At 42.4% G+C, this 20,062-nt stretch overlaps 1 protein-coding gene across 1 annotated transcript in view; it reads left to right on the plus strand.

The window, feature by feature from the left end:
- The first annotated feature begins 1,493 nt into the window (after positions 1–1,493).
- The window catches only part of LOC147685167 (myosin light chain 1, cardiac muscle-like), a 269,006-nt gene continuing 250,437 nt past the window's right edge, over positions 1,494–20,062 (plus strand). The window contains exon 1 of the mRNA XM_086941075.1: positions 1,494–1,742. Within this exon, the coding sequence (XP_086797201.1) occupies positions 1,620–1,742 (123 nt within the window). The 5' untranslated portion in view covers positions 1,494–1,619. The remainder of the gene's footprint in view (positions 1,743–20,062) is intronic.

Here is a 20,062-nt window from a genome sequence, read left to right on the forward strand (position 1 = left end):
ACCAGTTCTTAGCCATGTTATCCAATGGGAGGTGGATAACATGGCTAAGAGCATTAGCTCCGTAATGCATGAATATCGCTGACTTTTCGGCGATATTCATGCATTGCGGCCGATTTTTATCGCATTTGCGATAAACCTTGGTAATACCAAGGTTTATCTGCAATAAAAAGCGGTGCAGCTCAGCGGTAAATTTTTGTCTGTAACCAAGCAATAGCGATAATTATCGCTATTGCTTGGTAATATGCCCCTAAGTATTTGTGAGGGAAGACCCCATATGCCCCCAACGTACCTTAAATGGGTGGTAAAGGCATGCGTTGTAAAAATATACACGTGGTAAAAAAATGTGCAAAAAAATGCATGGTTAAAGCACAACGTGGTAAAAAACCTTGTTGCAAAGGCTGTTTCCCAGCATATGTGAATGTTTTTTGTCTTTATGCGGGGAAAATATTTTCCTCATGCAGAAACCCTTCCCCAAACACCTTTACTAATTTTTCGTCTGTTGTCTCTCCATTCCTTTGCAAGCTATAGACACATAAAGGGTGAGATATCACTTGTGAGGCTGTGGGTGTTCAACCAACTTAAGTAGGCATCCCAGTATTAAAATGCCTCCAACCCGCCCTGTCAGCAGATTTCCTCACACCTATCATCACAGCATACCAGTATGACATACATGTAGGTACATCCAGTCACAAGTGAAAGTTCACAAGGGGAATATTATCAAGAAACGGTGTTAACATTATCGCCGCTTTAGCGGCAGAAAACTGCCGCTAAAGCAGCGATAATGGGCTTGATAATACGCCATTGTGAATTCCCATAGAAGCCCATGTTCTGGTGTGAACATGGGCTTCTATGGGAATTCTCAACGGCGTATTATCAAGCCCATCATCGCCGCTAAAGCGGCGATAATGTTAACGCCGTGCTTGATAATATGCCCCACAGTTTTTTAATAAGTGCGTTTGCACTCTCACAGGAATATATCCGCGCACATGGACTGGATTAAGCGTATATATGCATTTATGTATAGGGCTCTATGAAAATGCAATTGACATCTTCTCCCTGTTTCCCAAAAACCATGGAAACTCGTATTTCTATCAGACATTAAGCACTTTACATTATTCTTCCATTACGTTTGGTATAAAAAAAAACATATCTGAGCCTATATTTCTCAGAAGAGGAGCCTAGCACACTGTGATTATTTTTTTTCTGACTCTCCATAGGAGAACGCACTCTGCCAGGCTAGGGACGTTAGCTGGAGAGGTCAGAATATAATGTATCTCTTCTGCGTGAGGCGCACAGGCACGAGTTAGATCCCGAGCACCTTCCCATTTAAGTGCTAATCCATAACAATGCCGTGCCCATCTGTTCAAAAATAGCAGAGCAAATGCTTTGGCCTTTTATAGGAGTTCCTCTATTGTGATCCCAGGCACGCGGCAGGCCTGGCGAATGACACATTGTGTGACCTTAGGGGAATGAGCTGAGATAAAGACCTTCTTGGCCAGGGAGACCTGTGCTGCATTTTCTCACTGGGCCCCTCGGTGTCTGACTCCTCTGAGCCCTCTGTCCCCCCGCTGACTCTTCCATTTCCCAGGCCCTGATCTCTGTCCCAGCCAAACGCCAACATGCCACCCAAAAAGCCCGAGCCCAAGAAGGAGGAACCAAAGGCAGCACCGAAGCCACAACCTCCTCCACCACCTGAGCCCGAGCCTCCAAAGGAAGTCGTGTTTGATCCTGCCAAAATTACAGTAGGTATCAAGACAACGCCTAGGGCTCTGAAGTTCTACCACAAAAAATGGTTGGTGTTTGTGTGTCTTTATTTTTATTTGCCTGAGCGTTCCTCGCTCTTTGCTTTATTGTGCACATACACGTAATTATTATTTCGGCCTGGGGGGGGGGGGGGGGGGGGTCTCTGTCTGCTTCCTTATCTGCTTCTCTCTTGGTGTTAATCTGCCCGTGTCCCTCACTGTCTGTGCAGCTGTTTATGTCCCATCTTCCCTCCTCCCCTTCCTGTGTCTATCTGTTTCTGGCTCTGTACCTTTTATGTGCTGGATGGATCCCTGCGTGAGTCTCTCTGTCTGTCTTTATGTGTGTGTGTGTGCTTGTGTCTCCTCCTCTGTCCATTCGTGTACCTATATGTTGCCCGCTGATGTGTCAACATCCACGTCCACGTCCACGCCAGCTTTAGTCATGCCTGTCTCTCTGCTTGACTGTTGCTTCAATTTGTGTGGCTTTAGTCTTTAGCTCGAGTTCTTGACTGTGTTTGTTCGAATCTGTTGTGTGTGTGTCTGCGTGTGTGTGTGAGCGGTGGGGGGGGGGGGGGGGGAGTGGTCGTGGAGGTGAAGGCGCAGACAACACATCCATGCACGCAGTTATGGACGACTACCTAATTTATCTGTATGTATCTAATATATGCAGAGTAGTGTCAGCAATCAACGTTTCTATTTGTTTAACCTGTGCCCTCATTCGTCGTGAACTGGCTCACTCTGTTATTTTAAAAGAACTCTACTTAATCAGCGTGCCCTTTTTAAGGACTTCTGACATTAAGCACGCATTTTAATCATAACAGAAAAAAGTGCTCAATTACTCTCTCTCTCTCTCTCTCTCTCTCTCTAGATGTCATGCGTTTTGCCTTATCCAGAATTAAAATAATTTAGAGAGTTGTTTGAGAGTTCTTACTTTGCTATTTTCGGTCTGAAGAAAACCCGTTTTGAGGCCGCACTTCCGGTCTTCTGTTGCAGAGCCAGGTCCTGTCAGTTGGAGACCACTTTATACAATCAGCCAGTAAAATGCTCACCTTGGCAACTAAAACTGCTCTTTTTGTCTCATCTCACGTAGTGCCCAACAAAACACCAACGCAAATAAACTGCAAAACAACCGAGTTAAAATGTGTGCTAATTCATAAGATTGAAAGCATTCGCCCTTAAAAGGAGTTATTATTGAACCATCCCCAGTAAGCAAATGACGCGTGATGAGTGACGTTTTCTTCAGCAGTGGGGGAGGGGTAGTGGTGTACCAAGAGCGCCCCTGGCACCAATACAAGGAAAATGGGCCCACATGCCTCTTGTTGGGTAGTGGAAGTTAGTTAAAACTAGGGGTGTGAGAACATTGAGTAATTTTTTTTCGTGTCATTACACGAAATTATAGCATTCACAAGAAATGAAGCGTAATTGCACAACGTGCAAATCCATCTTTTATCACGATATTTTGCGATTAAATGAGTCCTCTTGCACATTTTTGAGGCAAGAACACAGTCCTATGCTGAAAATTAGCAACAAAAAACCCTTACTACAAACACCAGCCACTCATGTTCTCTTGTTCCCGTATGTTCATGTTACTTTTGACAGCAAAAATGATGCGTAGTTATGGGAAGTGGCGTAATGACGTCCTTTCAGGAATTTCAGGTAACACGTGTTTAAGCATATTATGCTTGTGTACATACTGGTAAAGGTATGCCTGCTTACATAATCTGTCCATCACATTCTGATTGTCAATATTTTGCCATCAATTTTTTGGAAGAATGTTTTATCCTTCCATATCTGGCATACAATCGTTTGTGGATTACTTGATTCAATATATTTATGACCACCCTATCGGGGAGAGTGGTTGACCTCGAAGCTGGGGGACCGGGTTAAAGTCTCAGCAGGGACGCTCAACATCCTGTGATTCTGGGCAAATCACTTAATCAGCCTGTGTCTAACAAAATGAGCTTGTCCGCCTGTAACGCAACTGGTGCTCATGTAAAGTGCTTTGATACCTTTGGGTCGAGTTTGCGCTATATACAACTCTCCCCCACCCATAGTGTCTGCTTGCAATCTGAGACATTCTTCATCATTTCTGTAACACGCAACACATGCCAGCTACAGCTGAGGGTGGAATACAGCAAGGTAGTATGGAGTATGCACCGAGAGACAGAGGGATACAGGGGACAGGTATGAATGGTGGGGCAAAAAGCGATATTTAGGAAGGGATCGAGAAAGAAATGGTCTGAGTAAAGAAAAGAGGAATTGAGAAAAGTGATGAGGTAGAGGGAGAAGGAGGTTCTGAGCCACAATGGATGAATAGGTAGGTGACATGGTTGAATGGGTGTGCATTGTGGCTTGCATTGTGATGGTTGGAGAGATAGCACACACCTTGGTGAGGCAAAAATGGCAATATTCACACAAAGTGTTCCATGAAGGTGCAATGCTCAGCAGGGGGGTGGTGATGGCATGCATAGGGGATTATATTAGGGTGAGTCTATGAGACTTGGTCCAGGGTGCAGGGTTCCAAGCAGGAATGCATAAGGGAACAGAAGTCAGCATAGTGTCGTTCTACAAAAACATAGAGAGTCCGCGATAATTATGGAGGGAAAACGGGGGAAGGTAGATATGAAAGATGGACAAAGTGGGAGGGGTTTAGTTGTCGCAGTCCTTGTATAGTGCACACTTGGCTTCCAATTGCGGCTATTTTCATCCTGGGTGTCGCCAGTGTTCTCGTTACAGAGTAATGCAACTGTCAGTTTGCCTGGTAGATTGATTTTTTCTACCCCCATATTAACTTCCCAACTGTCTGAGAATATACCGAAAGCTTTTTGTCATGGGTCTTCATTCTTCTAAAGTGCTTTGAGTGATATGCCTTAATAAAAAACTATTTCAAGTGGAACTTCAATCACAGTCACCCTCAAATTCTGAAATATCTGTTTAGGGTCAAAAGCAGAGATGAAGTCATCCAGTGATTGGAGGGACAGTTGGGACCCAGAGGTAGTAGGCGACTATTTCTACAGTGTGATATAGATTTCTTTGAAAAGGTGTGTCTTCATCTCGCTCCTACATTGGAGGAGCTTTGGTGCTGCCCTCATGGGTATAAGTAATATGTAGTGCCTGATACTAGGTGCATAGACTCAGAATGCCTGTTGCCTGATGCTTAAAGTACTCAGTAAGAACAATATGCTATCTGATAGAAAGATCTGCTCCTAGTTTAAAGAGTAAAACTCCATCTAAGGACACCCTGCATGACCTCAAACACAAACTTGATGAAACCGACTTTACCATGCTAGGAAGGGCATACCAGAGCTTTTCTCTTTTTATGTCCTCAACTTGTCAAAATGATTTGCCCTCCATCTAATACTACTCCCTCCCCCCTGACCTTCAGGTAAGATTGCAAATCCCTCTTCTTCTCTCTCTATACTTCATGTACACAAATCCTCATTCCTTACTATTACCGAACCACTGTTCTATGGGTACAATTGATTGTTTTTCTTGTTGTGTTAATCCCCCCCTACCCCCACATTAAATACATGTTTCTCTATTGTTTTGGACTTTACATGCCTTGGAAAGTACTACTTGACCTGTGTATCGTGGTCCAATGTCCTCTATGGTTAGATTCATGCTTCATTGATACTTCCAATATGGAGGACACTATTTTTTAAAATGGTGAATGTAAAGAATGAGGCCTCCATTATAAGTTGCTCAGAGTGTTATCGCCCGTGGGATACAGCTCTGGGCAAACACACATAGTCCGGTTTTCCAACCGGAAATGACTGCACCTGAAAACACTGGATCTAGATGTACTGGATGCAGTTTCGGCTCCGTAAGACTACTGCTGAAGAGAGGCTTCGGACAGAGGCGGGGCAGGACTGGCTGTTGCAGGCACCGGGCAATCCCCCGGTGTGCCGCAAGGGTGGGGCCGGTTTTGGGCCGTTTTTGTTACAGGGCCGTTTGTACTGGATGTGTTTCGGCTCCATAAGACTACTGCTGAAGAGAGGCTTCGGACAGAGGCAGGGCCGGACTGGCCGTTGCAGGCACGGGGCAATCCCCCGGTGCGCCGCAAGGGTGGGGCCGGTTTTCGGCCCCTGGGGGCCGTTTTTGTTACAGGGCACTTTGCCAGGGCCGGTTTTGGTTCTCAGTCCGGCCCTGGACAGAGGCACAGGCCCCTTGCCTCCCACCACCAGCAGCCTTTTTTGCGTAGATATATTTTCCCTAAACATACCACAGCTTGACGTGGACATAAATAGCATACCTGCCCACCCCTCTGGCATGACCTGCCCATCTACCCTCACCCTCACTAAATGGCAGTGGTAAACTCCTGCAACCAAGAAAACCCGTGTAACAGGAGCCAGAAATATTCTGGGGAATTTAAGTCCTAATGCTGGCTAACACAAGTGGAAATACCAGATGGAATTGTAATTTACTGACCCCATACTTGCTCACAGTGCTAAAGAGTAACTTGTAATGAGGCTGCAAGTGGTGACTCTGTGTAGTCATTCCTCTACTAGCTTTATGTGATTTTCTTCAATGCAGACCAACATCTTAAGCGTGCATTGAAAGAAAGAAATTGCAAGAACTAATAGTACCACATACAGCACAAAACAACATAAGTGTATTATGGAAGGATTCCGGCAACACATCACAGGATAAGCTGCTCAAGATTGAAAATATCGAAAAATATACAAGCAATAGGAAACATTCCTTTTTTCAGTACAGCACTACCCTGTTCCCACCAGTTGAAAAATGTCACCGTTGCAGCCCCACACCCGCGCGCCCCGCTGTCAGAACATCGTCTGGAGACAATTCCTGGTGTTATCTGGTCCACATGTTCAATTAAGTATCATTTTATACAGAAAATGTACAAGAAAACCATGTGGGCTCGATGGAGGCGCTTAAAGCAGGGCTTTTCCAGGCCTCCTCACTTCGCTCTCCATATCAAAGGCTAGAAATGCAGGAAGCTCCGCGTGCCCTGTGAAGTGGTTTCACCCAATTACTGTGGGGCGCGCTCGGCGGTCTTCAGGGAGAGGCATGGCGGGATCTGAACGTGCTGCTGGAAATTCATTCCAGGAGCTTGCAGCTCTCAAGATGCCATACCTTTGGGAGACGCCTGTGAAATTGGAGGCTTTGTCAGATTATCGCTTTATAGAGCATATAAATAAAAGAAAAAGTCATATCAGCACTTCAAGTGAAAGTTGTACAAGTCCATTGAGGATATACAACTGCATGGCCTTCACCCCAGCAGTTTTAATGTAGACATCATTACAAATTCCTTGGGGTTTCTTTTCAATATTACCTTTTCGGGAATAGCAGGAAGAATGAGGAAATGTCCTGGGTCCTTAGGCACTGAAAACAAGCTTGTGAAAGGCCATTTTATGGCCTGTGTGGTCCATGTTTTTGGGCTGATGGGTATCCTTTAAAGATGCGGACCTGTAATGGTGATACTCAAGCATTTTGACAGTGATATTGTTTTAAAGAGGACCTCACTTTTACAACTTTTGTCTGTATCAGAGCCTTCTTACCGGTTTTAGCTGTAAATGGGAAGCATTTTTTAATGTTTCTAAATAAAAAAAAGTGTGTTCCCGTTTTTAAATTAGAGGCACTTTATTATTTAGTATAATTTCTGCAATTCATTGGAGATGTAACAGGCATTTATGGTTAATGCAATTTTCTTTGTTATACCATATATCACAAGCATCTACATAGGGTTCCTAGGGGCAGATTATGTTGGGAATGCGCCACGTTTGCGTCACGCAACTGCGGCGTAAACATGGCGCATCCCTACGACCCATTTACAACGTGACGCATCTAGGCAGATGCGTCACGTTGTAAAGCCCTGCGCCACTTGTGGGCGTTCCGGCGCAGGGTGGGCGTTCCAGGGCAGGTGCGCCTCGCAAAAGTGGCTGATTGCAATCTATAAGATTGCACTCTGTCACTTTCAGGCCAATGCTGCGTCAAAACCCAGCGCCTGCTTGAAGCAGGCGTAGGTCTTGACGCAGCATTGTAAAGATGGGGCACCCCCGAGACTTGCTGGAGCTGCGTCACACTTGCAACGCAACTCCAGCAATGCGCCACCTTTACGGCACAGATGCGTCACGCATCTGTGCCGTTTTTGCCCCATGGTGCGCCGCATTGTAAATGCGGCGCACCATGGGTGGCGGAGCAGCGGCGCAAAATAACTGGCACATCCCTGGGGATGCGCCAGTTATCATAAATATGCCCCCTAATATTTAGAGACTTCCATCTATTGGCGCTCTTGCTTTTTCAGTTGGTCTACATTCAGTGAAGCAAATGAACAAAGAGCTAAGGAAATCCGTTTAGGAGTGCCCCAGAGACCAAAATGGCCGCCAGCTGTAGCACTCACCTTCATTGAGAAGGAGGTCAGACTACAGATAGAATTCAATTCATGTTCCTGTTTACATTTTATATAAAATAAAAACAACCGGACATAGTAGGTAATAAGGTACTGAAAGCAGCATGAAAAAAACAAACAAAATCATCAACATGGAAAGACTAAAGGAGGAGGCCTGTTTAACGCAGTGGTGGGGGTGCTATTTGCTAGATAATGCAAAGAGACGGGGTTACATAGCCTTTGAGATCCAATAATCCATGGACAACTTTCATGTGTGAGCATGCAACTGCAACTAAGAAAACCAATTCCCTCTGAGCCGTCGGGTACAAACAAACCAAGCCTTAAACCCCTTGGGACCCAATCTCTGCAGATCTCAGCAAGGCAAGAAGACCCAATATACCTGGACTTCTAAATGCCCCTCTAGGCCCAGGGCACGTGGAAGTGGTGTTAGAATGGCTGTTCCTGCCTAAACCTGAAAGGGGTCTGAAAAATATGTAATCTGCCCCAGTGCCCTAATCTATAAAACATGTGTGTGTCTCGAGCAATCTAAACACCAGTATAAATCTCCATAAACAATGTAACAGTACCTACAGGGCGTATATGGGCGTATATGGGTGCCAAATAATTCACGAATGAAGAAGGGGCATTTGAGGACAATACGACACGTGCAGAGGGTGGTTTTACACGTTGGAAGTAAGGAGCACACACATCTTAACAATTCAGTAGATCTGAGCGAAACCTCAGAATATGCTTATAGACATGGCTCCAAGACCTTTACACCCTTCAATAAACAGCCCTAAAAACATGTTGCTTGCCAAATAAACCATTTTTCATAGACATTGTGTCAATGATATCATTTTGAGAGCCCAAGAAAAACATTGTCCACACCACCAGTCACACCAATCATCTTGTGAATGTGAAATTATAAACACAAAGCGGCGTCAGTTGCTTACTGGCACGCCATTAAGGTCTAGCAGCAGAGAAACAACGCAGAGTCCATGTTTTGAATGTTTCTTAAAGACGGTTGAGAGATTTTGCTTCCCAGAATTTAAGACCGCCCTCTATCCTTATATCTAATGGGTTGATATTCCACGTAAGGACAAAGTCACCTGACTGGTTTAATTAATGCAGCTCCTTCATAGATAGGGGCTTGCAACCTCGGGATAATACGTGGGGAACCCACCAACTGGCGGCCAGCATTTTGCATGGGTGACCAGGCAGGTGCGGACACATGCGCACGGGGTGGGCGCAACAAGGGGACAATGGTGCACAGGGTAAAAAATGAATAAATAAATAAAATAAACACTTACCTTGCTACACGGGGTCATGTGTCTCGACTCCTGCTCTCCGGTTGAGGCACAGGAAGCACAGCCAGGTTCCCAAAGCAGCATTGTGATTGGTTCTGAGCATCCTGGTTTGATGCTCAACCAGGGAATGGGAGACTGGGCATGTGCTCCATGCAGTCTGTAATGATGCCTGCATGGAGAACGGGGAAAGTGCGCATGACTGGTTTGTGCGGCCCAAGAGGGCAGAGCAAACAGTCACTGCGCACTTAGGAGGTGGGCAAACCACTCCTCCCCTGCTCCAAGAGCAGAGCAGATATGCCCACCAGTCCGCCTTCAAACTAAGCAGCTCAAAAACATAAAAAGATAATAACTTAAAGCTATTATCATTTTATGTTTCCTTTATGTTGCATTGCTTAAAAGCAGTGGGGGGACGCCCCTCTGCCATAGCGGAGGAGCCCCCACTGAACCCACCCTGGCCTATTCAGCCTTTCATTCTTAATGTCTGGTGTGAATGATTTCAATTGAGTATGCTGTGTAATGCAGTCCGATGAGGTATAGGTGGGTGGCTTAGTTATATGTTCCCGGTATGGGTGCTGCCTCTCTCAGCAAGAAACATTGGCTGATTGGAAGAGTTGAACATTTCTGGTACTATAAGAGTGATTTACATTCAGGGATATATAAAAAAATCAGTTATGTAAAAAACATCAGTGCCTTTTTATGAATTAATTTGTGTGTCTGGCACATGACTTTGAGAGGCAAGCTTGTGCGCTTACGGGAAGCAAAACCACGGTTTGTTAAACACGTGCAGATACGCTAAATTTCCAGCACTGGCTGGGAAGTTTTTCAAACTTTGTGGCTTTGTAGCAGATTTGCCAGTCTGGCTTGGGATCTAAAGGTAGTCCTAGAAAATCTTTTAATGCCAGACACGAACTGCATCGAGGGGACAGGCGCTGTGGGCGCCCATACTCCACCCATTGCCTGGCATTAACTTCCATTGAAAATTGCAATGCTTTGGGGTAATGTTGTGCAGGAGTAAGTGGATTTACGAGTATAAGGTGTCCTTTTATGACTAACTTGCACTCATAACTCATGCCAATTGCACTCCTAATATAGATTTAGAAGTACAAATATTTTGTCAATTTGGCCTTATTTAGTGGCTTATTTACAAGCCCCTTGCGCTGCATGTGCGTCACTTTTAAAAATGGGAAAAAGTGAGCCCCACTGGCGCAATGGGCTGTAAATAAACCCCTTACTTTTAGCTTATAGTTTTGAAAATGAGTTCATAAAACATTGAAGTATTTCTTTTAGAACTGGTGGTCTCTAATGTGCAGAGGTAGGTTCCTTTGTCCAAGCAGGGACCCTTGCTTCTAGTCAGAGTAAGGGTGATAGACACCTTAAATAACCCCTGCTCAGCATCTTGGTAGCTTGGCACGAGCAGACAGGCTTAGCCCAAAGGAAATGTGTAAAGTATTTGTACTCTAAATGCACAGTAAAACACCACAAATGGACAGCACACCAGTTTAGAAAAGTAAGATATCTGCATCTAAAACAAACAAGACCAATATGACAAAAATCCAACATACATATATTGAGTAAGTGGCAGAAATAGCACTCGTAGAAACAAATAGCTCCAGCTTGGGCTATTACGATGTTGTGACAGTAATAAATCCAAAGCACGGCGCTGACAGCTAGCTGCGCAGCGTCTGATACTGAGTCATGCGGAACTACAAACAACAGTACCTTGGAAAACAAAGTCTATGGACGATGCACAGTGTCATGGAGGTGAGGCATCAGTGCAGAGGTCGAGGCAGGCTCCCTGGTTGCGAAGGGGGAGGCAAGGCATTGTGTCCATGAGGAGGCGATGTGTCAAGTCCAGGACAGGGGAAGTCAGCGGAATCGGCGGTGATGCATCGGTTCCGATGAGGCGATGTAAAGCCAAAGAATTTGTGAAGTCACCCTCGCGGGTTATCGGATCCACGATTATGGGATGCAGGCTCTGATAGTGATGGCGTTGTTGCGAGCGCTGGCGTCGGGGAGGCTGATAACTGCAGGTGTCGAAGGGCATTGGAGCTGTGGTGCCGGCGAAGCGGTGTGTCATGCACTTTATGAGCGCTGCCCCCGGCCTCAGTGCAAGTCACGGCATTGCTGACAGCATCAGAGTTGTTTTTCTTGCTCTCTTTAAGTTTCTTCCAGCTCCCAACAGCAGAAACGACCTCCAGAGGTCCAAATCTGAAATAGGCATCTCCTGGCAGGTCAGAACTCCCGCAGTGGTGTTCAGAGGAACTGATGGTGAAGTCTTTGTGTCCCTGAGACTTCAGAAGAGGAGGCCAGCACACACAAGCCCTTGGAAATTCTTCTCCAAGCAGGTTCTCAGCAACATTCCAGTCTTTGTCCTCTTCCTTGCCAGAAGCAGCCACTGCAGGCCAACACAGCAAAGGGGCAGTACTCCTCCTTACAGCTCTTCAGTTCTTCACCTTGGCAAAAGGTTCCTCTTGGGTCCAGAAGTGATCTAATTCTTGGGGTTTAAAGTCCAATACTTATACTCCAGTTTCTCTTTGTTCTCTTTGCCACAATGTTCTCTGAGCACAGCCCAAACTAGCTCTGTCCTCTGTAGTGCAGCATGACCATAGTGGGTGGAGACAGCATTGTGCACAGGAGACACAGCTATTCAGGTGCAAGGGAAACTCCTCTCACCAGTATAAATGCAGCCAAGGTCTAATATACCCATCTATGAGTCACCACAAAAGGTAGGACACACTTGAACACCCCCCTCAAGGGTGGCTGTTTACAGTGAATGCACATCCTCAGCCCCTGTCACTCCAAAACCAGACAGTCAATGAACAAACAAGCCGGGGCAAACAGAATGGTTTAAACAAGAAAAGGCGTACTTTATAAAAGTGCAATTTTCAAACATATAATTTAAAAACCATCTTCCTAAAAAGGTGTGTTATTAAGTTCTGAGTTCAGAGAGCCTAAAGTACATTCCTCTATTTTTTCACAATGGAAAATTATACTTGTAAGATGTTACAAACCAACTTCCATGTTAGCTTGTGCGACAGATAGCCTTTCAATACTGAAAAACGAAATTGGCAGTATTTCACTATCAAGACATGTACAACACACCAGAAAATGTCCTACCTTTTACATACACTGCACCTTGCCCATGGGGGTACCTTGGGCCTTCCCAAGGGGTGCCTTATATGTAAGAAAAAGGAAGGTGGGGGCCTGGCAAGTGAGTGCACTCGCAAGGCCAGCATGGCAGTTTAAACTGTGCCCAGACACTGCAGTCGCAGGTCTGAGATACCTTTACAGGGCTACTCATGTGTGTGGCACAATCGGTGCTGCAGGCCCACTAATAGAATTTGATTTATAGAACCTGGCACACACAGTGCACTTTACTTGGGACTTACCAGTAATCAAATATGCCAATCATGGATAACCAATCAGAATCACAATTGCACAGAGAGCGTATTCACTTTAGCACTGATTATCAGTGGTAACGTGCCCAGAGTCCTATTGACAAAATAAACAAGTCAGGAAAAATAGGAGAAAAAAGCAAAACGTTTTAGGATAACCCTGCCAAAAGGGACATTTCCAACAATTTCAGATTGTGGCACAGAAACTAGCAGCATTATTTCTCCAAAGCATTATATTATATATTTGCCTACAAGAAAAATTGCTTGCCTCCCCCGCAGATTCCCTATATGACTGTATGGATTAATAATGTCAGCCTGTCCAGCACTGCAAGCAGTCCATTCTCCTTCAGACCCCTGGGCCATATTCTATATTAGGTCTGCGTTAACCGTTTGATTGTACTGAAAATTATTTTTATGATATACCTACTTATAGGTGTTTTCATACAACATTATTCATCCATTGGTCTTTTGTATAGTCATTAAAACATTTTTTGCTTACCACAGTTTGGGGCAATGGATCAGGCCACTTAAACCAAAGGCTAACCTCAAAGTGAGTGAAAACATCTTTCGCTTTGGAAATAAGCACTTCCGCACACAAAATATTTCTTCTCAGTGCCATAGACTAATATGAGACGTTATGTTTTTGCAGCCAAAAAACTGTAAGGCTTTTAGCCATTGCTACTTTTTTTCTTTTATATTACTTAGGGCCTGGCAACTCATTCAACAATAACTTTTTACAAAAACTGTGACAAAATAAGCACTGACAAATCTAAATGGTTGGCAGCCAACACCAGACCTATTGGCTTTGCCAATGCTTCTCTCCCATATGAGGTGGTCAAGCCAGTTTTAAATGACCCGAGTCTACCGTTTGAGAAAGGAGGGTTTGATAAATAGCTTTGTATTTGAGTTCGCATTTGTGTTACCCAACGAAACAGCTACAAATTTCAGTAGTTTTTTAATTCCAGCTTGGCAGACTCATTACATACATGAGAAATGGTGCAAGTAGCAGTATGCACTCAAGTTACCATGGCAAAAGAGTCACAAGTTCAGGCATCGCCATACCAACTGAAAAAAGCAATCCAGGTTTCTGTTAAACCATGATGGCATTACTTACAAAAACAAGTTAGGCGTATGTGCAAAGCTTTATGTTTTTAATTGCAATTGTATGTATATAGCGCTTTTTACCCCTGATGAGGCATTGACGCACTTTTTGGCAGGTAGCACGCGACTCTGGAACTCATAGGTGCATTAGTGGTGGATTATTAGAGAGAAATCTAAATGGCTCATGACAGTGGTGGGAGTGGTAAATATGTGAGTCTGTTAGTTGGATGTATAAGATAGAGGATGGCTAGGGGGGGAGAGTTTAGAAAGGATTATTTGGGACTTTATAGCCATAAAAGAGGCTGAGGATTAGTCAAAGAGCATGTTAGTTGGATGAATAGGATAAAGGATGTATAGAGGATAAAAGAGTTTGGAAGGAGTTGTTTGGGAGTTCATAGTAGTAAAATAGATTTGGGATGAGTCAGAGTGGAAGCTGGGAATAGTCTGGAAGAGGAAGAGGATTAGTCATAGAGTGGCAGCAGAGAATAGTTTTCGTATTCTCTGGCATTTTCTGCATGATGTTGACAAAGCTGCACCTTTGCAGCTTTTCAGGCTTTCCTGGAAAAGTCATGTGACCTCTGTGTGCTTTGTTATTTACCCAATACGGACTTGTAAATGTAATATAATACATTTTCATGTTATGAGACACCAGCGCCTTGCTGTTTTTCATGTTTTTCCCCCAAGCAAAAATATTTGGAGGAACCAAATCAGGGGTTGACTAAAAAACGGGTTTATCCCAATTCTGAGTCGCTTTTAAATCTGAACCATGGACCATGGATAACATTTGCCCCTTTTAAAAGTTCAGCTCTCATGCCCCAAACCCGTCTTTAATACAATGCGACGGAGAATACTACATGAAATGAAATGAAGAATTTATAGAGCGCTACATATACCCAGAGATGTCTAGGCGCTACCTTCAGACAGAGAGGACTATATAGAATTGCCAGGGGATTTATAACTGCTTTAGAACACAATAGTTTGCTTAGCACTCTTTTCTGTTCACGCCATTTTCTTCAGCTAACACCTGAAAGGAACTGTGTGTGTAAAACCACAGAACTGAGCGCAGCTCGTGCCAAACCCCTGATTGTAAAACCAGTCTGAAGGTTCGCACCTGGTTTTAAAGTTACCGCGGCACTCAGAAAGCTGCCAAATGCCTTAGTCCAAATTTCTTCGCCACCTGTCTACTGGATTCATTTGTACTATGAAATTTGGAAACAAGGGTCATGACTCATTTCAGGAGTCTTTTTCCAAATGGTTGCAATATTTACACCCAGTGTACAGGCATGCTTTGGGGAGCTATACTACAATATGAAAAGAAATGTGCATTTAGCAAGAGATGAGGTTTTTCTGAAATCGTATAATTTATTGAGGGCATGGCAGTTTCATAAATACAGCCACTGAGGTTTCATCTAACCAAGAAAGGAGAATGCTTAATTTGGAACTTTAGAAAAGCCTTTCTCTCCCAAAATAAGCATCCCGACATTACCAGTGTATATTAGCTTACACAATATCATCTGAGCCCGAAAGCCTAAATGTTAAACATCTGGGTAAATTATGGAGCGCACACGGAGCTCATTTAATACTCAATCCGGCACCAAGGTACATTGTCATGATACAGAGTTATCACTTCACAGATGTGTCATTCATTTCAAATTGATGGTGATTTTGCCAAGGATCTGTGTTAACAATCTCATGCCTGCATGTATAAAGCAATGTTCTGACTATGTTTCACATAATTGGAAATCAAATGTCATATTGTGCTATATTGCCTGGGGTATTCAGACAAAATATAGATAAAAAAATATCGCCATACCAAACTATCGTGATATGGAAATAACATCATCATGAATATCATTGTCAAGAATATCAATTTTAAGGTAAGTAATATTGATTATCAAAATATCTAAGTTGTTAATATCGTTTACAAAAAGATAGTTATTTAAAATATAGTTTTTAAATTATTGTTATGTATTTTCGTTTATATTTTAAATGTATATGATTTTTTTTATAAGTAATGTTTAGGTATTTTAATATATTTATTGCATTTGTAGCAGTTATTAAATTTACTTTCATGATTTTGTGTGGTTTTTAATGCTGTGGCAAGTTGTGGGTTTATAGGGGTATAGGGTGGGAGGTCATTTAATTATAATACATCAATGATTATTTTTTATTTAATATTATTTGTTTAATTGATATTTAATTATGTTAATTGTGCTACAATTTTCTTTAATGTATATTTTATGCACGGCTTGTGGCGTTTATAGGCGTAATGGGTGGGAAGTAACTTATTTTTAAATATTTAATAATTATTTCTTAATTCACATTCATTATTTGATAATTATATTAATACATTATTTTGTTTTTTAGATGTGGCGTTTATAGGGGTAAAGGGTGGGAAGTCATTTATTTTTAATTTATAATTAGTTGCTAAATAATAATAATAATTCATTAATCATTAATTATGTTGATTGTGCAATTAATTTTTTTATGGGTTTTGGTTGTGGGATTTATAGGGGTAAAGGGTGGGGAGTAAATTAATCTAATTTAATTAATAATTAGTTGTTAAATACTATTAATCATTTAATTAACTATTTCAATTGTGTAATGCATTTTTTGTAAGTTTAATTTTAGGTGTAGGTTGTGGGGTAAAGGGTAGGAAGTTAATTCATTTTAATAAACTAATATTTAGGGGTTCATTACGATGTCGGGTGGACGTTCTATAGCGGCCAGGAACCACCCAAAATTAGGTTGGCCTTTCCGACCTCTGTACTACGATGCAACCACCCAATGGGCAGTTGGAAACATCCATTTTATAATGGCTGCTTGTGTATTGGGCAAAAAAAAACAGCAGCACAAGCTGCCATTGTAAAACCTCATGGTGCCACCTCAGGGTGCCGGCAGCATGTTCAGAGATGTTTAGTGGGGTACCATAGGTGGCTCCCAGGCCCCAGAGTGGAGGGCCAGGGGGCAAGGGTCCCTGCTAGGGGGCCCAAAGACACTTTCCTACAACCTTTCTATGACAGAAAAGCCAACATGAAATGGCAGTTCGAAAGTGCCATCATAATTCCTACAGCAAATCCAATGCTGGCTACGCCGTCGTTAGGGGATTATGGTGGCTTCCAGCACTCTGACAGGCTCCTTGAGTCCATTGGAAGCGCATCGGAATCCCCCCGTAGGTTTCACTCCAACAGCTGTCAACCTAATACAGTGGTCGGATTCAAACCTATGATGTCGAGCAGAAAGCCTCCAATAGCTTGTCGGAGGCTTTCCACCTAACGATGTTATCAGGCCCTTAGTTTTTAATTGATAATTTTTTTTAATAATAATTAATTATGTTAATTGTGCGACAATTTTTTTTTCAAGATTTTGGATGTGGGTTGTGGGTTTTGTAGGGGTATAAGGTAGGGAGTAAATTAAGTTTAGGTAATTAATAATCATTTTTTGAATTATATTAATAGTTAAATTGATGTCATTATGTTAATTGTGTAAATTAGTTTATGTAACATTTTATGGGTGTGTTGTGTGTTTTGTGAGGGTATGTTGTGGGAAGTAAATTAATTATAATTAATTAATAATTATATTTAACTAATGATAATTAGTTTGTTGATAAACATTTATATTGATATTGTAAATATTTTGCCTTTAAAGTTAAGTTTTATGTGCCAGTTGTGAGTTTTGTGAGGCTATAGGGTGGGAATTACCTACAATAAATATATGTAATAAATATTTTTTTTTATAAATAGTTTCGAAAGAAAAATATTTATTTGCATGAAAATTATTTCTGTATTTTATTTACAATAATATTTGTAGTTATTTGTGAAATGTATTTGCCATTGTAATATGTTTGAAATGTTTAATGTTAAATATAATTACATTTTTTTAACATATTCATATTTTTCTTTATGTAGTTTGTTTTTTAAATAATTGTTTTTCATTTAATATATTTTGTTTGTTTTTAATATTGCTCGCACAGGAGTGGAAATAGTAAATGTTACCCCTCCGCTATCCAACACTTTCCCTATGGTTGTACTGTCTGGTGTGGGAATATTACATGTTACCCCTCTGCTATCCAACATTTTCCAACTGTTGTACCGACTGGAGTTTAAATAGTAAATGTTAACCCTTTTCAATCCAACACTTTCCCCACTGTTCGCATTTATTGGAGTGAGAATAGTACATTTTACCCCTCTGCAATCCAACACTTTCCCTACTGTTGTATTGACTGGAGTGGGAATGTTTAATTTTACTCCTCCACAATCCAATACTTTCCCTACTGTTGTACTGACTGGAGTGGGAAAAGTACATTTACCCCTCTGCTGTCCAACACGTTTCCTACTGTTGTACTGACTGGAGTGGGAATAGCAAATTTTACCCCTCCGCAATCCAACATTTTCTCTACTGTTGTACTGACTGGAGTGGGAATGGTAGATTGTATCTCTCTGCAATCCAACACTTTCCCTACTGTTGAACTTATGGAGTGGGAATAATACATTTTACCCCTCCACAGTTCAACACTTTCCCTTCTGTTGTACTGACTGGATGGGGAATAATAAATTTTACTATTCCTCAGTCTATTACTTTCCCTACTGTTGTACTAATTGGAGCGGGATTAGAACATTTTACCCCTGTGCACTCCAAAAGTTTCCCTACTGTTATACTGGCTAGAGTGGGAATAGTACATTTTACCTATTTACAATCCAACAATGTTACTACTGTTGAATTTTCAGGAGAAATATTTGTAAATTTTACCCAGTTTTATTATTTTTGCATTGTGTATAGTGAAAGTAGTACATTTTTATTTTCTGTAATAGTTTGCATATTGTTTTATAAATTGGAGTGGAAATAGTGTATGCATTATTTATTTATATTGATAACATCCGTATTGCCATGTTTTTGTTTACTTCAATTTATAATATTTATAATTATTCATGTTTGTAATCTGTAAAATGTACTACTAAATTTTAAGTTGTTTACTGTTTTAATGTAATTAATTTAATTAGAATGGCTTGTTTTTTGAAGGTTTTATGTTATTGATATATATGTGTGTGAGTGTGTGTGTATATTACCTACTGGCTATCGCCAGTAGGTATATATAGTTAGGATTAATTCCCTATGGCATTTCTGAAAATTCTATGTCTAATAACTTTGGCGTTTGTGGACGGAATCGGCTGAAATTTTCAGGAAAATGGCACATTTTGTTTCTGAGCAGCCCCTGAAAATTTGGGGGGGGTTCGTCAAGGGGGGGCCGAGAAAAAAGGGGGGTCCCAAAACGCGTTTTTCCCATGTTAATTTCCATAGGGCGGTTGGACTCACTTTTAGCTCGAACGGCTGAATGGATTTGCACGAAACTTGGCAAAATTGTAGGGACTGTTAGCCCGATGTGCCTTTGCTAGGTCTCAATATATGTGCTTCATTGGATTTTGAGAAATTAACGTTTAAATCAAGATATATATCTGTAACAGCGCTCTGGGCAGCGATCCGGTCCGCTTACTTTTCGCGTTTCGGAACTTTGCGCGCAGAAAGCTGATTGGCTCTCCGGTGTCTGTCAACATTCTAAACAGTCCGGAGCGGCCGCCATCTTGTCTCTCGGTAGGATCGAGAGAGAAGAAGAGGTGAAAAACGAAGGGGGAATTTAATGAAAGGGGGCAAGGTATACCCCTCTTGACCCCCTAGGAATGTTGTTGGGGTTATTAAAGGGTCCCGTGGGGAAAAGAAAAAAAAAATGATTTTTCACGGTAGAAGCGCTTCACGGGCCGCGAACTGGGCCGCAAACTGGTAGCGAAACGGGAATTCGCCATTTTGTGCTTCGTTAATTAAATTACTAGGTATAAGGGGGTGCGGGAGACGTATCCTAATCCCCTATGTTTCCTGAGGGTGGCTGAGGAGGCTGATATATGTTGATACATCTCTTCCAGCGGCTGTGCGTGAGCTTTTTTTTTTTTTGCTGCGTGACAGTCCGGAGCGGCCGCCATCTTGTCTCTCGGTAGGATCGAGAGAGAAGAAGAGGTGAAAAACGAAGGGGGAATTTAATGAAAGGGGGCAAGGTATCACCCTCTTGACCCCCTAGGAATGTTGTTGGGGTTAATAAAGGGTCCCGTGGGGAAAAAAAAAATAAAATGATTTTTCACGGTAGAAGCGCTTCACGGGCCGCGAACTTGGCCGCAAACT

Source organism: Lissotriton vulgaris, chromosome 10 (genome assembly GCF_964263255.1).
Source record: "Lissotriton vulgaris chromosome 10, aLisVul1.2, whole genome shotgun sequence".
Lineage (NCBI taxonomy): Eukaryota > Metazoa > Chordata > Amphibia > Caudata > Salamandridae > Lissotriton > Lissotriton vulgaris.